At 55.5% G+C, this 17,507-nt stretch overlaps 1 protein-coding gene across 1 annotated transcript; it reads left to right on the top strand.

Moving 5' to 3' along the window:
- Positions 1-887: 887 nt before the first annotated feature.
- On the top strand, positions 888-4,600 carry SIX5 (SIX homeobox 5). The gene is made up of 3 exons (XM_006901243.1): positions 888-2,065; positions 2,931-3,727; positions 3,966-4,600. The coding sequence occupies exons 1-3, from the start codon at positions 1,269-1,271 to the stop codon at positions 4,598-4,600; spliced, it is 2,229 nt and encodes a 742-aa protein (XP_006901305.1). The 5' UTR covers positions 888-1,268.
- The last annotated feature ends 12,907 nt before the right edge of the window (positions 4,601-17,507 follow it).

The raw sequence follows: 17,507 nt of genomic DNA, 5'->3' as shown, positions 1-17,507 counted from the left end.
GGGCGGGCTTGGCTGGTCGTTCTTCACTCTCTACGCACCCTACCCTCCCTCGGCTCGCCAACCACTCCTGCGCACCAGGCCCTGCGCGCCCGCGATCGGCCTCGGAGCCTGGGGCGAGCTCCGCCCGCTCTCTAAGGACCCAATTGCTTTCACCAGCCCCTCTCTCTCGAGGACTCTCGCGCCCTCCTCTCACGTACGCTGCTCTCGGAGCCAAAATCAGCTCCGTCCACTCAGCGGTGTGGGTATTTATTGACCTTGTCCTCCGGCCCATCCACAGGCTCCAGGACCTTAGCACCCCTAGTCCACGTTTTGGATTCACTGAGACTCCCCTACATTCCTCGGTATTTATTGTCTACCCCACCTAGGACCCCCACCCCCGATCCTCGCAAATAAAACGGTCTTCCTGTCTGCCCAAAGCTCGGAACCCCATCGCGTCCACTGTTTGCATTGTGGGTGGGAGGCTGCTCAGTGGGCCAATCAGAAAGTGCATGGGGCCAGCCAATAAACCGGCGCTGAGCTAGCGGGACGAGAAGCGGACGAATCAGGCTTGGGGGGAGGAAACGACGAGGGGCGGGGCTTCAGTGCCCGGCCAATGGGATAGAGCGAGGATGCCCATAACCCCGTTGTCCAGCTGTGGTCCAGCTGTGTTACCCCCAACTCTGGACCGAGAGAAAGGGGCTGGACCAGCAGTGCACGCGGCCATCCTGCATCATCGCGCCTGCGCGGGCCACGCGCATCCGCTCCGACAGAGCTGGGGAAAAGTTGCAAACTTTCTCGCCCGCCTTCCCAACTCCACCTCCGGGCCGGACACGCCCCCCTGCGGAGCCGGGAATTCCGAGGGGCGGAGCGCAGGCGGAGATGCGGAGTGGAGGCCTCAGAGGACCCAGGAGACAGAGGCGTGCAGGAGCTTAGTCTTGGGGCAGAGGTGGTTTTGCACCCTTAGCCGTCTCAGACAGCCTGTCACCCCCTCCGTTGTCCCGATGGGGAAATTGAGGCCCTGAGCCAGAGGCACACGCGGGGGCAGGCAAAAAAGCGCGGCCAAAGACAGAGGGCAAACAAAGAGAACCACGGACTATCGGGGAGGGGGACACACTCAGACGCAGGGACAGAGACCCAAGCGGGAGAGTGGCGCCAGGCACAGGGCGGGGGCGCAGGGATCGCGGCGGGAGAAGATCGGGAAGCGCGAAGGGGGGCTGGAAGGGGGAGGGGGCCGGGGGAAGCCCGAGGGAGGAGGAGAAGGAGGGAGGAACTTCCCAAAGTTACAAAACATGGCTACCTTGCCTGCGGAGCCAAGCGCGGGGCCAGCGGCCGGGGGGGAGGCGGCAGTGGCCGCGGCAACCGAGGAGGAGGAGGAGGAAGCGCGCCAGCTTTTGCAGACTTTGCAGGCGGCCGAGGGTGAGGCGGCGGCGGCGGCCGGGGCCGGGGCGGGCGACGCGGCGGCGGGAGCGGAGGGCCCGGGATCCCCGGGCGTCCCTGAGTCGCCCTCCGAGGCCGCTGCCGAGCCGTCCACGGGCCTCCGCTTCTCGCCCGAGCAGGTGGCGTGCGTGTGCGAGGCGCTGCTCCAGGCGGGCCACGCTGGCCGCTTGAGCCGCTTCCTGGGCGCGCTGCCCCCGGCCGAGCGCCTACGTGGCAGCGATCCGGTGCTGCGCGCGCGGGCCCTGGTGGCCTTCCAGCGGGGCGAGTACGCCGAGCTCTACCGGCTGCTCGAGAGCCGCCCCTTCCCCGCCGCCCACCACGCCTTCCTGCAAGACCTTTACCTGCGCGCGCGCTACCACGAGGCCGAGCGGGCCCGCGGACGAGCGCTGGGCGCCGTGGACAAGTATCGGCTGCGCAAGAAGTTCCCGCTGCCCAAGACCATCTGGGACGGCGAGGAGACCGTGTACTGCTTCAAGGAGCGCTCCCGCGCCGCGCTCAAGGCCTGCTACCGCGGCAACCGCTACCCCACGCCCGACGAGAAGCGCCGCCTGGCCACCCTCACCGGCCTCTCGCTCACGCAGGTCAGCAATTGGTTCAAGAACCGGCGACAGCGCGACCGGACAGGGGGCGGCGGCGCGCCCTGCAAGAGGTGAGGGAGCCCTGGCGGCGCGAGCCCCGCATGCAGGGGTACTTTGTATCTATTAGCCGTCACCCCCATCCCCAGATCCCCGAAGTCCGAGAGCGGACCCTGCAGACCTGTTACTTTCACCCTGATGTGCGCCTGCGAGTGCGAGAGGAATGCGAGGGTCACTCGGGCGTACCCCCTATGGGCTTCTCCCCCAGCCCACCCCCGACTTTTCTGCACGGCGCCCAGAAGCTAGAGTTCTTCCTAGCTCTGTGCCAGGCTGCAGGTCAAATCCTCATCCGTGTTCGAAGCTCTGGAGGGGCCTCTGGCCACCCTTACCCCTCGTAGGGACTTCTTTCCAGGGGCTGAGCGGTGCCTGACCGTTACTCTGCTTTACACACCCCCACAGTCCCTCCGGACCCAAACAGCGTGGTCGGTCGCCTGCCTTTGTTGTGAAACGTGAACCTTCCCCGGCTCCGGTTTCCCTGTAACCCAAGCCTTCCCCTCCCACCCTGGGCGGCCCGGCCTCTCGCTCCCTCTGCCTCCCGGGGGGAGGGCGCGGCGCACTGAGCGGCGGCCACCTCCTCGCCCGCCCGCCCGCCTGGCAGCCCGGCCCGGGGGACTCCGGAGCCCACAGGCCAAGGGCCCCGAGAGGCACGCCCCGTCCCATCAAGCTTCAGGGGCGTTTTCCGTGCTGTCTGCCTAGGATTTGAAGCAGCCCTGCACTTGGGGTGTTTTGAATGGTCTCAGAGACAGCTTTCTAATCCCCACCCCCCCGCCCCGGGAAAGTTGTAGCCGGGGCTACAGGAGTGGGGAGAAAAATGTCAGGCCGGCTGGTGGCAATCCAAGTGTTGAGAACCACAGTTTACCATTCTCTTGTCTCTACCAGCGAATCTGATGGGAACCCCACAACCGAAGATGAGTCCAGCCGGAGTCCTGAGGACCTGGAGAGGGGAGTGGCCCCCATGGCTGCCGAGACCCCCACCCAGGGCTCCATCTTCCTGGCGGGGGCCACCCCTCCCGCGCCCTGCCCCGCCTCCTCCTCCATCCTGGTGAATGGGAGCTTCCTGACTGCTGGCAGTCCGCCTGCAGTGCTCCTGAATGGCAGCCCCCTCATCATCAACAGCCTGGCCCTGGGAGAGGCCTCCAGCCTGGGCCCCCTGCTACTCACGGGGGGTGGGGCTCCCCCTCCACCGCAGCCCAGTCCCCAGGGGCCCAGTGAAACCAAGACCTCCCTGGTGATGGACCCCCAGACCGGCGAGGTGCGTCTAGAGGAGGCTCAGCCGGAGGCCCCTGAGACCAAGGGCACCCAGGTGGCAGCTCCAGGGGGAGAGGAGACCCCCGGGCCCCTGCCCCAGGTAGTGCCGGGCCCCCCGCCAGCAACCACCTTTCCCGTGCCACCAGGACCAGTGCCCACGGTGGCTGCCCCACAGGTGGTGCCACTGTCCCCGCCACCTGGGTACCCCGCAGGCCTGGGCCCCACATCTCCGCTGCTGAACCTGCCCCAGGTGGTGCCCACCTCACAGGTGGTGACCCTACCCCAGGCTGTGGGGCCACTGCAGCTGCTGGCAGCGGGGCCAGGCAGCCCGGTGAAGGTGGCCACCACAGCAGGCCCTGCCAACGTGCACCTGATAAACTCCGGGGTGGGTGTCACCACCCTGCAGCTGCCCTCGGCCACGGCCCCAGGTACCCACCCCTCCGCTTTAGATCTCTCACTGGGTAGAAGTCTCTTTCTTTTTGGGGGAGGTAAAGGAGTGTCTGGGTTATTGGGGTGTCTCGGTCCTGGCATGGCTCAGGTGCACAGCCCGGGCCCCAGTCTGCAGGTAGCACACCTCGGGCTAGTCTCCCTGCGGCCTCTGCCCTCCACTTTTGCCACAGGCCAGCAGCCCTCAATTCTGACCACACTCGGCCCTTCTCTTCACAGGAAACTTCCTCCTGGCGAATCCTGTGTCCGGCAGCCCGATTGTGACGGGCGTGGCCGTGCAGCAGGGCAAGATCATCCTCACGGCCACCTTCCCCACCAGCATGCTGGTGTCCCAGGTCCTGCCGCCCGGCCCAGGCCTGGCTCTGCCCCTCAAGCCAGACTCCACGCTCTTGGGGCCTGAAGGCGCCCTCCCGGTGGCGCCCAGCCCCGCGCTCCCAGAGCCCCACGCCCTGGGCACCCTTTCTGTGCAGACCCCACAGCCACAAGCCCCTGCTGTCACCCCCACCACCGCCACGACCCCTGCCACCGTGGGGCTCCCCTTCTCCCCTGACTCTGCTGGCCTCCTGCCCAGCTTCCCGGCACCCCCGCCGGAGGGGCTGATGCTATCACCGGCTACAGCCACCGTGCCAGTGTGGCCGGCAGGGCTGGAACTGAGCGCAGGGACAGAGGGGCTGCTTGATGTGGAGAAGGGGCTGGCGACACAGGCCCCTCACCCCGTGCTGAGGCTGCCAGACCCCGAGGGGCTGCTCCTGGGGGCTGCAGCCACTGCTGAGGTGGATGAGGGGCTGGAGGCCGAGGCCAAGGTCCTGACTCAGCTGCAGTCCGTGCCCGTGGAAGAGCCCCTGGAACTGTGAGCCCGCGGCCCCGGGCAGCCCCCCTTCCCCTGACGATGGTGCTCAAAGGGGGACAGGCCCGGCGGTCAGGACCCTTGCAGGCCACACTTGCTGCCATCCAAGATGCACACACTACAGCCCTCTGGGCTAGTCACCATGCGGGGGCCTCAGCCCGGCCGTTCTCTGGATAGGGAGTTCTGTTACACCTTCTCCTCTGACACCCCCACATGTATTTGGGGCTGGGGCTCCTGACTCGGGGGGCTCTGCCAGCCACCACCTGGTTCTAGCTGTGAGGCCTGCCAACTGGCAGGCCTTGGAGCCCCCTGGGCGGCCTCCTTGTCACTCCCTAACACTATTAATAGCTCCACCATAGTCCTCAGAACCGCACGGAAGCCGCGTTCCTTCTGAAAAGGGGCAAGGGGCGCAGGTGGAGAAGGACTGAGCGGGTGGGGGGGGGCGTGTTCCCCACATCCTCACGTCCAGCCCCAGACCAAAGACCCGCGGCCATCTGGGGCAACCCTGGCCCCTGCCTCCCCGAGTTCGTCGTTTGTATCCGAAATCTTTATTTTTCTAGGACATGTTATGCCTCCCTTTAAATAAAAAAAAAAAAGTCACAGAAACCAGAGCCATCGGGTGTGGGCTCCCTTGCAAACAGCTTCCCCGCAGAACAAGAGAAAGAAGTTCGCGGTTCAGGCTCTGATCTCCGGTCCCGAGTGGGAAGGTTTGTGGTCTCTGCCGGTTCTGGGGGCTTTTCCAACCACAGCCCACCCCACTGGGCGGGTGAATGGGGCCCGAGCCAGGTGGTAAGGACGGGATTCCGGAGGGTGGAATGGGCGCAGTGCGAGGGGGCGGGAGCCTGGAGTTCTCTCCCTAGTTGGCTACAAGGGTTCTACTTGCTTTATTAAAAACAATAAATAATTTATAAATAGAACGGTGGCACTAAGCTAGGAGATCGGGGAACCAATTGATTCTGGGGTGGAGCAGGGCAGAGGTGACTTCACCTACTGCATTTCATTTGGGCCCTTTCCTCCACCCTGAGAGACTGCGGGCTCATGAGCACCAAGTGGCCAGGGGCCCCACCCTCCATGGTGGAGGGGGTCCCGCTCCCCGCCGCCCTCACCGCGGGGCACCGGGAGACCGGCAGGCCTTGTCGGCCAGCAGCTGGTAGAAGGGCTTGGGCGGCTCCCAGTCGTCGTCCTCGCTGGACGAGCTCTCCTGCCTCACGTTGCGGTTGTGCTGGCGGCTGAACCTGCGCGCCTTGACGCTGCCGGCAAGGCGGGGAGACGCAAGCTCAGCTCACCTGGGCCGCCGCGCCCCCAGCCCCGCCCCCCGCGGGCGCCGGTGTCACTGGCTGACCTGTGAAATGGCCCTCAGAAGGGGTCCCACAGTCGTTCGAGGGTCTTTTAGGAAGCCTGCACAGGCGTGTGTATTTCGGGGAGGGGGTGCTATTTGGCCTTGAATTGACGACAGCTCTTTGGAGCAGAGAGGTTTAGGAGGTGATTTAAGGAGGAAGAGAGAAGGACCACACCACGCCCCTGGGAGAAACCTCAGGGCCAGAGCTGGGGGTCCAGCAGGAAGCTACAGGTTAAGGCATCTCCCACTTGGCCCCCAAACCCTCCTGCACACACGTGTCCACATCAATTCCCAGCCTGTCCCCAGTGACCTCGAGGCTCTGGAAGCCCAAGCGAGGTCAGGGGCCCAGCGAGGCCCCTCGGAACCTGCAGCCAGGGGCTTCTCACCAGTATGGCTTCCGTTCCTGCGGCGTCATCACCCGCCAGAGCTGGGCCAACTCCTTGGTGGCAGTTGTGGATGCGGTCCCTGGGCAGGCCCTGGGGCGGAGAAGAGGTGGAGGGGTCAGGAGAGGCCTGCGGGCAGGCTGGGAGGGACAGGGTGGCCGCGGGAGGACCCTATGCACCATCTGAGTACTCGGTCCCCCAGCTTCTCTGCCTTCAAAGGTCCAGTTAGAGTCACTGCTGTGTGTACCAGGAGAGCGCCCTGGGGGGGGACTCGGTCTGGGCTGATCCCGGGGACCCCTCACGTGTGTAGGAACAGGTCTATGCTTGAGATGGTTTGCAGAGGCCGAGTTTCTGGGAAAAGATCCCAGGCCTTCCTTCTAAGGAAGGATTTGAACCTCCAACCTTCAAAAGTGGAGCACGTGAACTGTGTGTCTCATCTCAAACCTAATCCAACCCCCTGGCGTCCAGTCCATGTGACTCCTGGGGGCCTCAGAGGACAAAGTTGAACTGTCCCTTGGGGTTCCTAGGGGTGTAATCTTTATGGAGCTCCGGTGGCCTAGTGGGTAACGTGTGCTGGCTGCCGACCCAAAGGCAAGCAGTTCAAATCCCCCGGCTGCACTGAGGCAGAGAGATGGCCAATCTCCTCCCGTGCGATTCACAGCCTCTGAAAACCCAGCTGTGAGTCGGATCCAAGTCAATGGCACCCCAAGTGTGAGTACTTCACGGGAGGAGACGGCTTCACCCCCTCACAGGGTGCTGGGTGGGTTCGAACTGCTGATCTTATGGGCTAGCGGCCGAGGGCTTCACCGATGTGCAGCCACTCAGGGGTCCTAACCACCTACTGTGTTCCTTGTTCATCGTATTCCCTTTCATAGATCCGTCCGGAATACAGCCTGCCCGGGGTCTGTGTCCCGGTTCTGCCCTGGTCAGCCGGTGTGACCCTGAACGAGCACCGTAGACCTCAGTGTCCTCGGCGGCAGGGTGGGCATCACAGCAGAGCTGCCCCCACGGGGTGGGCGAGGGGGCTGACGGACGCACCCCTGGCCCATGAGGTGTTTGTTGGACTAAACAAAGGGGGCGAACCAGCTACCATCAAGCCGGCTTTGACTTGCGGGTAGCCCTCAGGTGTCAGAGTCGAACTGAGGTGCAAAGGCACAGTTTTTGACGATCACCAGGACTTTCGTCCCACGTGCCTCCAGGTGCGTTTGAACCTCTACCTCTCTGACCCGGTCCCTGTTCCAGCACCTGGGCTTTCCTGTAAAGGAATAACTCTTCTCCTAGCTCTGGCTTTGAGGGACGTTGCCCGGCCTGGCACGGGGCTGGACATCTGATCTAATCAGGGTGGACACCTGAGCCCTTGAGAGGTGCTGCTGTCCCCCGAGCTGGCACTCCACCCAAGCTTGACCATGAAGCCAGCCAGGAAGAGAGCAGAGCTGAGCGAGGGTCGGCTTCCAGGCCCCGTCTCAGGGCCAGAGCCCATCTAAGGTGGCCTGCAGCCCACGCTCGCTTGTTTAACTAATGTCCTTTTTCTCTGGCTCTAGGTTGGGTTTCGTAGTGTAGTGGGAAGGGTCTCAGCAGCACAGCGGGCAGGGTTATATTCTAGGGGAGAATCAGGGGTACAGACAGGTGGTGAGGCCTTTGTGGGAGAACCTGAGTCGGGGGGCAGCGGCCGGCTGCGAGGTGGTCTGGGGGCTCACCGGATGTACTGCTTGCGGTTCATCCTGCAGAACATGATGAAGCCGTTGACACACTTCTTCTTCGGCTGAGGGGGGCAGGACACTGTCTTCCTGGGCTTCGCGGGGGCCCTGCCTGCCTGGCCTTTTCTGGACTTCCTTCCGCCGGGGGGCAGGCACGAAGCCCGCCGCGTGGGGGTCCAGGTGATGTCCTTATCTTCCTCACTGGAGGATGAGCTGTCCTCAGGGTCGGCCTGGTGGGAGGGGAGGAGTGAGACAGGGCGGGAGAAGGGACCCCGCTGGCCGAGGACGCGTCCCCTCACCTCCTTCTGCCCGTCCAGGGACTCCGTCTGGGTGGTCTCAGCATCAGGGCCAGACAGGGCCCTGCAGGTCTCGCTCAGGGAGAGGTAGCAGTGGTCCAGTGAGACGGACGATTGGTACAGGCTGTGGGCATCAGCTGGCTTTCTGGGGCCCTTGGCTGGGTTGTCCTGGGAGGGGACAGGTGTGGAGACAGATGTATTCCTTTATCCCTCCCAGCCACAACCTTTCTGGGGACATAATGCTGGCGTTAGAAACAGCTCGAGTTAAAGACAATCTCTACGCAAAACGCAATACAGGCACACGATGAAACCTCATACAGTCCTTAAGAGAAATGACCCCCAATGAGGGCGCAGCAAGGATGAATCCAGACCGCAGCTCACTGAGCGAAACAGACCAGTCTCAAAAGGACAAACAGTCTCGACAAAACCTCAGCAAATATATAGAAACCAATTCACAGTTACGAGCATGGGAGAGGGGGGACCTGGGAGTGGTTCTTAGGGCAGAATCATCAGGAAAACGGTTGTGTAACTTGAAGACTGTAACTTGACTGTAACCTGTGGCGGCTCGTACACGTGGACACTGGGGGGGGGGCGGGGAGGCACGTTGCGTTGTATGAATGTCCACCACCATTGAGAGACAGTCCCAGGCAGTATGGCGCTTTCTCAAAAAGTTGCAAATAGAAATATCATTTGACCCAGCAATTCCATTACTGGGAATATACCTCAAAGAAACCATAATCACTACCCAAGCAGATATATGCACACCCATGTTTATCGCAGCTTTGTTCACGATAGCAAGGAGTTGGAAATAACCCAAGTGCCCATCAACAAATGAATGGATAGAGAAGCTGTGGTATATTCCCACAATGGAATACTATGCTGCATTGAAAAACAAGGAACTCATGCAATATTATGCAAAATATGTGACCTTGGAGGACATTCAAAATATGTGACCTTGGAGGACATTATGCTGAGTGAAGTATCTCAGTCACAAAAGGACAAATACTGCATAGTGTCACTGTTGTAAAACGGACTGATATTGGGGTTGGGATAAGACTGAGAAAAGGGGGCTAAATTATGTATACTGCATTGAAACAGATGAGGGAGAGAACTATTTAAAAGAGTTATATAATTAGGTATTATTGTCATGACAGGAGTCCAGAATGAAGGCTGCATAGTGGAGTGGACTTGGGGTGAGGGATTGTATAACAATGAAAGAATTTCTCTTTGACTTTTCAAAGAGAAGAGCAAATTGGGGGGAGGGATGGGCAGCGAGAAAAGTGCAACAATGAATGAATGGAAATCCAAAATCTCAGTACATTTTCACTAAAATTAATAATAATAATAATAAACAATTCCGTCCATTCAGCCCCTCAGATCTACCGGCAGATGTTCCAAATGCCATTTAGGAAATCCGAGAAGGGACTGGATTGTGGTCAGGTCTCTTACTTTGGGGTGCTATTTCTTTCCTTATTCTTTCAGGGAACTCTGGTGGTGTACTTGGCAGGGTTCTGTTAACCCAGAGGCTGTCCCCTCTGCAGTTCAAACGCACCAGTGACTCCCGGGGGAAGGGCAGTCTCCTCCCGTTGGTGACATGCACAGCCTCCTGGAAACTCGCTGGAGGGGCAGCTGAGTCGGTTCTGACTTGTCAGTAGTGAACTGAGTTGTTTGTGGTTTGTTTTTTTTTAAACTGGTTTTTGAAAACTAAGAACTGACGGCTCATGTGTTAATTTAAGACATTTTTTTTTTCGCTTTTTCAAAGATGGCACCGAAAGCGAAGAAGGAAGCCCCTGCCCCTCCCAAAACGGAAGCCAAAGCAAAGGCATTAAAGGCTAAGAAGGCGTCCTGAAGGGCGTCCACAGCCAAAAAGAAAAAAGATCCGCAAGTCACCCACCTTCTGGTGGCCTAAGACGCTGAGACTCCGATGGCAGCCTAAACACCCCCAGAAGAGCGTTCTCAGGAGAAACAAGCTTGACCACTCTGCCAGCATCAAATTTCCCCTGACCACTGAGTCAGCCATGAAGAAGATAGATGATAACAACACTTGCGTTCATTGTGGATGTCAAGGCCAACAAGCACCAAATCAAACAAGCTGTAAAGAAGATCTATGACATTGATGTGGCCAAGGTCAACACCTGGATTAGGCCTGATGGAGAGAAGAAGGCCTGTGTTCGACTTGCTCCTGACTGATGCTTTGGATGCTGCCAACAAAATTGGGATCATCTAAACTGAGTCCAGCGGGCTAATGCTAAATAGAAATTTTTCTCACCAAAAAAAAAAAGAAATAAATATTATTTTTTTCCCTTCTTTTCCGCCGCTCCTTGTTGTGTACCATCCAATCAGTTCCGACTGGCACAGGAGAAGATTGCCCCTCCTTCCCCAGTGGAGCATATGGTGGATTCAAACCATGTGCCTTTGGGATTGCAGTGCAGCTTCTTGCCATTAGGCCACCAGACTGCAATTAGAAACATTGTTGTTGTTCATTTTATTTTAATTTTTTTTAATTCGCATGGAAGTTTATGAATCGTAATTGGATTTTTTTCTTTTCTTGGTAATACTGAGGTCTTCTGAATCATAACTGCTTTAAATCCAATCATGTATACACATTTTATGACATTAATTACAAACAATTAGTGTACTTAATCAACTGCAGTAACTGAGACCTTGCTGTTATTGTCTTTCCTTCCACCAGCTTTTCTGTTTATTTTTCCAGCTCTTCCCATCCTTGTAACCACCCAAGAATGATTCTGTGTTTGAACCTTTTCTTAGTAGCTTTTATAAGAGTGGTTTTCTGGGGAGCTCTGGTGGCCTAGTGGCAAGGAGCTGCAACTACAATCCCAGAGGCACACGGTTCGAATCCACCAGATGCTCAGCCGGGAAAAGGAGGGACAATCTCCTGCTGTACCAGTCAGATCTGATTTGACGGTACACTCACACACAAAATAAATTAAAAAAAAAAAAAGAGTGGTCTACCATAATTGTCCTGTTGTGACTGCCTTGTGTCACCCAGCATAGTTTGTTCTGGATTCATCCATGCTAGGCAGTGTTTCACTAAAATTTCTCTTTCAAGTTCCCCCAGAGGCACCACGAAAGAAAAGGCTGGGAATCTGCTTTAGAAAAAGCAAGCTCTGGGAAAAAGTATTCGGTAATAACATATCAGATAAGGGACTTATATCCAGAATTTATGAAATACTTGAGCACCACAACAAGATAAAGGTAAATAATCCAATAGAAAAATGGGCACAGGATATGAACAGGCACTTCACCGAAGATGACATTCAGATGGCTAACAAACACATGAAGAAATGCTCAAAATCCCTAGCCCTAAGAGAGATGCAAATTAAAACAACTATGAGATATCATTTCACCCCAGTCAAAATAGCAAAATTTAACAGAACAGCAAGCAACAAATGCTGGCGAGGTTGTGGAGAAAATGGAACCCTGATTCACTGTTGGTGGGAGTGTAAAATGGTGCAACCCCTGTGGAAAGCAGTATGGCGCTTTCTCAAAAAGTTGCAAATAGAGATATCATTTGACCCAGCAATTCCACTACTGGGAATATACCCTGAAGAGACCATAGCTGACATCTAAGCAGATATATGCACACCCATGTTTATTGCAGCTTTGTTCACAATAGCAAGGAGTTGGAAACAACCTAAGTGCCCATCAACAAACGAATGGCTAGAGAAGCTGTGGTATATTCGCACAATGGAATACTATGCTGCATTAAAAAACAAGGAACTCATGCAATATTATTCAAAATGGTTGAGTCTGGAGAACATTATGCTGAGTGAAATATCCCAGTCACAAAAGGACAAATATTATATGATGACACTGTTGTAGAATGGGACTGTCCTTGGGGTTGGGGAGAGACTGAGTAAGATGGGTTCAATAATGTATACTGCACTGAAACAGAGGAGGGAGAAAACTGTTTAAAAGAGATATATAACTAGGTATTTCTGTCATCACAGGAGACTAGAGCGAGGGCTACATGGTGGAGGGGACCTGGGGGAGGGTTTGTAAAACAATGAAAGAATCTTTTCTTTTACTTTTCCATAATTTTTGACTCATGTACTTATAACTTGTTAGTCAAATTTGTGTCTTCTAGGTTGCAACACCCCCATGATACATCTTCAAGGATATGAACATGTACGGCCAAGCACAATCAATAAGAGTGCATCTAAATTCCAAAATCAATCTCCTACTGCCAAAGGGGCCCTTTAGAGTAGTGAGAGAAGATCTTCACCCTGAAACCCACAGCGTCCCTTTTCAGCAGGAAGTAGCTAAGAGAATACGCCATCCCCTTTTCCTTATGACTCAGGGTGAAGTCACTCTCAGGGAGGAGTGATAGGGAATGGCAAAGGACACACTGACAAAGAAGATTAATCAGAACTGGCTTTGACAAGCACTGTGGCATTTGGACAAGAACAAACTGGGAGGAGGGTAGAGAGAATAGTGCAACAATGAATGAATGGAAACCCAAAATCTCTGTAAATGTTTATGAAAATTAATAAAATATAATTATAGAAAAAAAAAAAAGAAAAAGCAAGCCCTGGTGGCCTAGTGGCAAGAAGCTGCACTGCAACCCCAGAGGTGAGCAGTTCAAATCCACCAGATGCTCTGCTGGAGAAGGAGGGACAACCTCCTCCTGTACCAGTCAGTCCGATTTGATGGTACAAACACAAAAAATAATAATAAAAAAAAGAACAAGCAGCCACTGAGAATCTGAGACAGAGCCCGGTGGCAGCTGGTGGGCTGATTGACAGCGTTTCTCCCATTTGCCTCACCGTTTCCACGTGTTCGTGTTCTGCCAAGAGCAGGCACTGATGCTCGGAGGAGGGGTCAGGGCGGATGGCTTTTGGGAGGATGAGTGGATAGGTGGGTGGGTAAGCACACAGGTGGAAGGGTGAGGGGACAGTGGGGTGAAGAGAGGAGGTGAGAAAAGGGTGTGGACAGACTGATGGACCTCTCTGTGGATGGACAAGTGAGTCGATACCTACCTTGTTCTCTGGTCCCTCAGACTTGCAGTCAGAAGGTGGAGACTCGAGGCCTAAGTACACTTCTGCAAAGAGAGCTGTCAGGGGAGGAGGACCAGAGAGCGGCTAGAGCCAGGCACCATCCTCCGTGCCCACCTTCCTGCTGGCTGGGGCACCTCTGCCTTGGTTTCCTGCTGTGGAATCTTCTGTGTCCCTGTCCATCTCCCCTGGGACATCTCCAACAGCCTGGGCAAAGTGAGTGGCCCCGAGTGCCCCCCTCACCCTGCTGGTCTGGGGTTCCTGGGTAGAGGCTGGGAGTGCTGGGTCAGGATCTGGGAATCAGATCTCAGATGCCCTGAGCCTCCAGCTCACCTCGAGTCAGGCCCTCTCCTCCGTCCTCCAGGAAATGCTGTGGCAGCAGCTTCCCCGGGGAGCTGAAGATGGAAGGGCTGAGACCCAGGACCTCAATTGCGTTGCTGGTGACACTCCAGTTCCTCAGCCGGGGAGGGCTCAAAGCCAGGGGGCTCCCTGTAAATGAAACACCTGGTTCAGAGGTGTGGCCCGAGAGTGTCCTGTCCCCTGACACAGCACATGGTCCAGACACAGGAAAGGAGACTGTCCTCTTGTTTTCAGTGCCTGGCACAATGTACTTCGTGGTTAATAACAGCCCCATCGTCTTGCTAATTGCTGTTGAGCTGATTTTGTTTCAAGGCTGTCCCACAGGGGCAGCGCAGGCGTGGTTTGCAAGGTTATCTACGGCCTTTCAGAAGCAGATCACCCCCTCTGTGTAGATTCCATCTTCTAACCTTTTAGATAGTTGCTGAGTACTTGTATGTGCCACACAGAAATATTAAGTTGCATGCCATCAAGTCAGAACCGACTCACGGCTGAGCCTCAGGCAGGTTTTCAGAGGCTGCTCATTGCAGAGAAGGACACTGAACACTTTTCTCCTGTGGAGCAGCTGGTGGATTTGAACCATGTGCCTCTGGGTTGGCAGTGCAACTCCTTACCACTAGGCCACCAGAGCTCCCTGGGAAATTACATAGCAGAGATTAACAAATGCAAAAATTTTGTCATTCAAATATTTTTTTATGACAAATTTTTTTTAAAAAAAAGCCCACAGGGAGCTCTGATGGTTTAGGGAGCTCTGATGGCCTAGTGATAAAAAGCTGCACGGCAGTCCCAGAGGTGCACGGTTCGAATCCATCAGATGCTCTGCTGGAGGAGGAGGGACAATCTCCTGTACCACTCAGATCCATTTGACGGTACATACACACAAAAAGAATAAATTAAAAAAAATTTTTTTAAACACCAAAACAAAATAACAAAACTCCCACAATGTGCCATTCAACAAATGAATGGATAGAAAAACTACAGTCACACACTGGGCTATGATGCAACATTGAAAACCAATGAACTCTTAACACATTACACAACATGGGGAAGCTTGGAGGACATTATGCTGAGTGAAGTATCTCAGTCACAAAAGGACAAATACTGTATAATACTGCTGTTATAAAATAGGACGGACATCTGGAGGTTGGGGAGAGAAAGGGAAAAGAGTGGAAAGATAATGAACATTGCATTAGTTCAGATGCGGGGAAGAACTGTCCAAAAAGAATACACTATTAGGCATTACAGGGAGCTCTGGTGGCCTAGTGGCAAGAAGCTGTGGTGCAATCCTGAAGGCATGTGGTTTGAGGCCTGAGCTGCTCCGTGGGAGAATGATGAGCAGTCTCCTCCCGTGTGGTTTAATTGCCTCTGAAAACCCGCCGGAGGGTCAGCTATGTGTGGGTTCTGACTCCACGGTACACCACCACCACCACCACCACAACAACATTAGACATTATATGTGTGGCAACAATGTGGAATCAAGGGGTGCTTTGCGTGGAGGGTTGGGGAGGAGAAAGGGGAGGGAGAGTAGAAAATGTGCAAAAAAGTATTTTAGACTTTTTTTAAGAAACACCCCACAAGGCAATGTGCCAGATGGAACAGTGATTGTAGCTCCCTGGCACTCTGGGCTCACAGAGCTTCTGAAGATATGTTTGGGTGACTGGTGAAGTCTTCCCACAGGCAAAGCTGGGGTGCAGACAGCAGGCCAGCTGTAGATCTGCCATCTTTATGCCTAGGAGATGCCCGTTCACTTTCCCTCCTTCCTTCCACAGCCTCAGAAGGAAGGTGGTACCGAGCAGGCCTGGCACCTCGGCGGGGGGGGGGGAGGAAGTGCCACTCACCATAGGGGCTGCTTGCTGGGGTCCATGCAGGAAGCCAAGGATCGGCGTCAGGGGACTCCTTCTCCACCTCCTTGCTGGAATCGTAAGACACCAGCTTGTGCCTGTGAGAGGTGGAATTCAAGAGGACAGTGAGAGCCTGGGAGAGGCAGTGCTGTGTGCGTGGGAGGAAGCGTTCCTCTTTGAGTAACACAGTGATGCAAATTCCGAGGTTGGACGTGCATTTCTGCTATGAGTTGGGCAGACAGCTCAAAGGGCTGAGGCTGTGACCTCAGGGAGCTTCATGTGCTGTGAGGAGATGCCACGCACAGCCGTACCTCAGAGATACCATGAGTTCGGGTCTGCACCACAGCAGTAAAGTGAGCCACACAAACTGTTGGTAAAGTGAGCCACACAAACTGTTGGTTTTCCAGTGTAGATAAAAGTTACGCTTACAGTATCCCAGAGTCTACTAAGTGTGCAGGAGCATTCTGAAGAAGTTTGAACTATTGCAAGAATGGCCCCAAAGTAGCAGAGACGTGCAGTGAACACATGCTGTTGGAAAACAGTGCTGGAAGGCTTGCCAGACCGTCAAAGTGGAGACAGCGCAGTATCTCTGAGGAGTCGTAAAGGGCCTCAGGATAAAGCCAGGGAAGCCTGAGAGCAGGGGCCGTGTGGAGGCAATGCTGTGTGATGAGAGAGAGGAGAGGGAACCCGGGAATGGGGGACAGCTCATGGAGAAAGCACCCCACATCCCTGGGGCTCACTCCTGAAGTCCTCCAGGTGCTCACGGGAAGCAGGAGTCTGCAGGGACCCTGCTCCTTTGGGGAATGGCAGAGCATTGTGTGTTGTTGTCATTGTTAGGTGACATCAGGTCGAGTACTGATCTCAGCGACCCTGGGAATGGCAGATCTGAGCCCTGGCCTAACCTGTGCCATTCTCACATTCTCTGACACCCTCTCGAGCTCACTGCTGCAGTCACGTGTCAATCCATCTTCCTGAGGTGTAATCTTCTCCTTTGCTGACTCTCCACCTTCCTAAGCATGAGGTCCCTCTCCAAGGAATAGTCAGGCTCTCTTTGCAACATGCACAAGGTTTGTGAGATGAAGGGTTGTCATCTTTGCTTCCAAGGAGCATTCTGGCTGCACTTTTTTGCAAGACGTATCTGTTTGTTCATCTGGCAGTCCTTGCAATATTCAGCACTTTTCTCCAACACTACTGCTCAAAGGCATCATCAATTCTTCTGGCATCCTTACTCACTGTCCGGCTCTCAGAGGCACTGCAAGTGACGGGAGGGCATGGCCTGCCCTGTCCTCACGGCAACAAAGTGAGTCACGTAAGTTGTTGGTTTCCCAGTGAATCAGGCCCACCTTAGTCTTCAAACTGACATCATTGCTCCTCAGTAATCTGGAGAGGTGCCTGACAGCTCACTTGCCCAATGCAATACAACTCCTGATCTCCTGACTGCTGGGACCATGGATGTGGATTGTGGATCCACATTAAGATGAAATCAATCGTTGCCAATGTCAATCTTTTCTCCACCTGTCACGAGGTTGTTTATTGGTCCAGTGGTGAGGGATTTTGTCTCCTTGTTGTTGAGATGCAATCCATATTGAAGGAAAGGACACAGGAGCGAGCTGGAGCTCAGATGCCATAGAAGACGCTGCAGAGCCACTGAGGGAGGGTTTAGAGCAAAGACAAAAGGCCCAAGGTCTGTGTGTTCAGAAAGCCACTCTGTCACCTGGTGGGGACTCAGGCTAATGGGGACTCCAAGAAGGACCAACTGCCACATCGGTGGAAGAGAGACAGGCCTTCCCCCGAGCTTGTTCTGCCTGCTCGGAACCAGGCACTCAGAGACCATGTGCTGAGGGGTGCAGGAGGCTGTACCTCAGCCTTTCTTGTTGCCCCGTCTTCAACTATTCCAGGCCCACACCACAGCCCGCGACTTGGTGCCCTCAGCATTATATTACCTGGGCCAGGGCTGGGTCCTCTGGAGAAAATGGGCCCTCTCGT

The sequence above is a fragment of the Elephantulus edwardii genome, unplaced genomic scaffold, assembly GCF_000299155.1.
Source record: "Elephantulus edwardii isolate Elephantulus edwardi_28Jun2011 unplaced genomic scaffold, EleEdw1.0 scaffold00315, whole genome shotgun sequence".
Taxonomy (NCBI): domain Eukaryota; kingdom Metazoa; phylum Chordata; class Mammalia; order Macroscelidea; family Macroscelididae; genus Elephantulus; species Elephantulus edwardii.
This window is presented reverse-complemented; position numbering and strand designations above follow the sequence as displayed.

Excerpts from the sequence above, each read along its gene's own strand:
- SIX5 (XM_006901243.1), top strand. The coding sequence starts at position 1,269 with ATGGCTACCTTGCCTGCGGAGCCAAGCGCGGGGCCAGCGGCCGGGGGG. Across the intron at positions 2,066-2,930 it reads GGCGGCGCGCCCTGCAAGAG|CGAATCTGATGGGAACCCCA; the intron begins GTGAGGGAGCCC and ends TGTCTCTACCAG. Across the intron at positions 3,728-3,965 it reads GCCCTCGGCCACGGCCCCAG|GAAACTTCCTCCTGGCGAAT; the intron begins GTACCCACCCCT and ends TTCTCTTCACAG.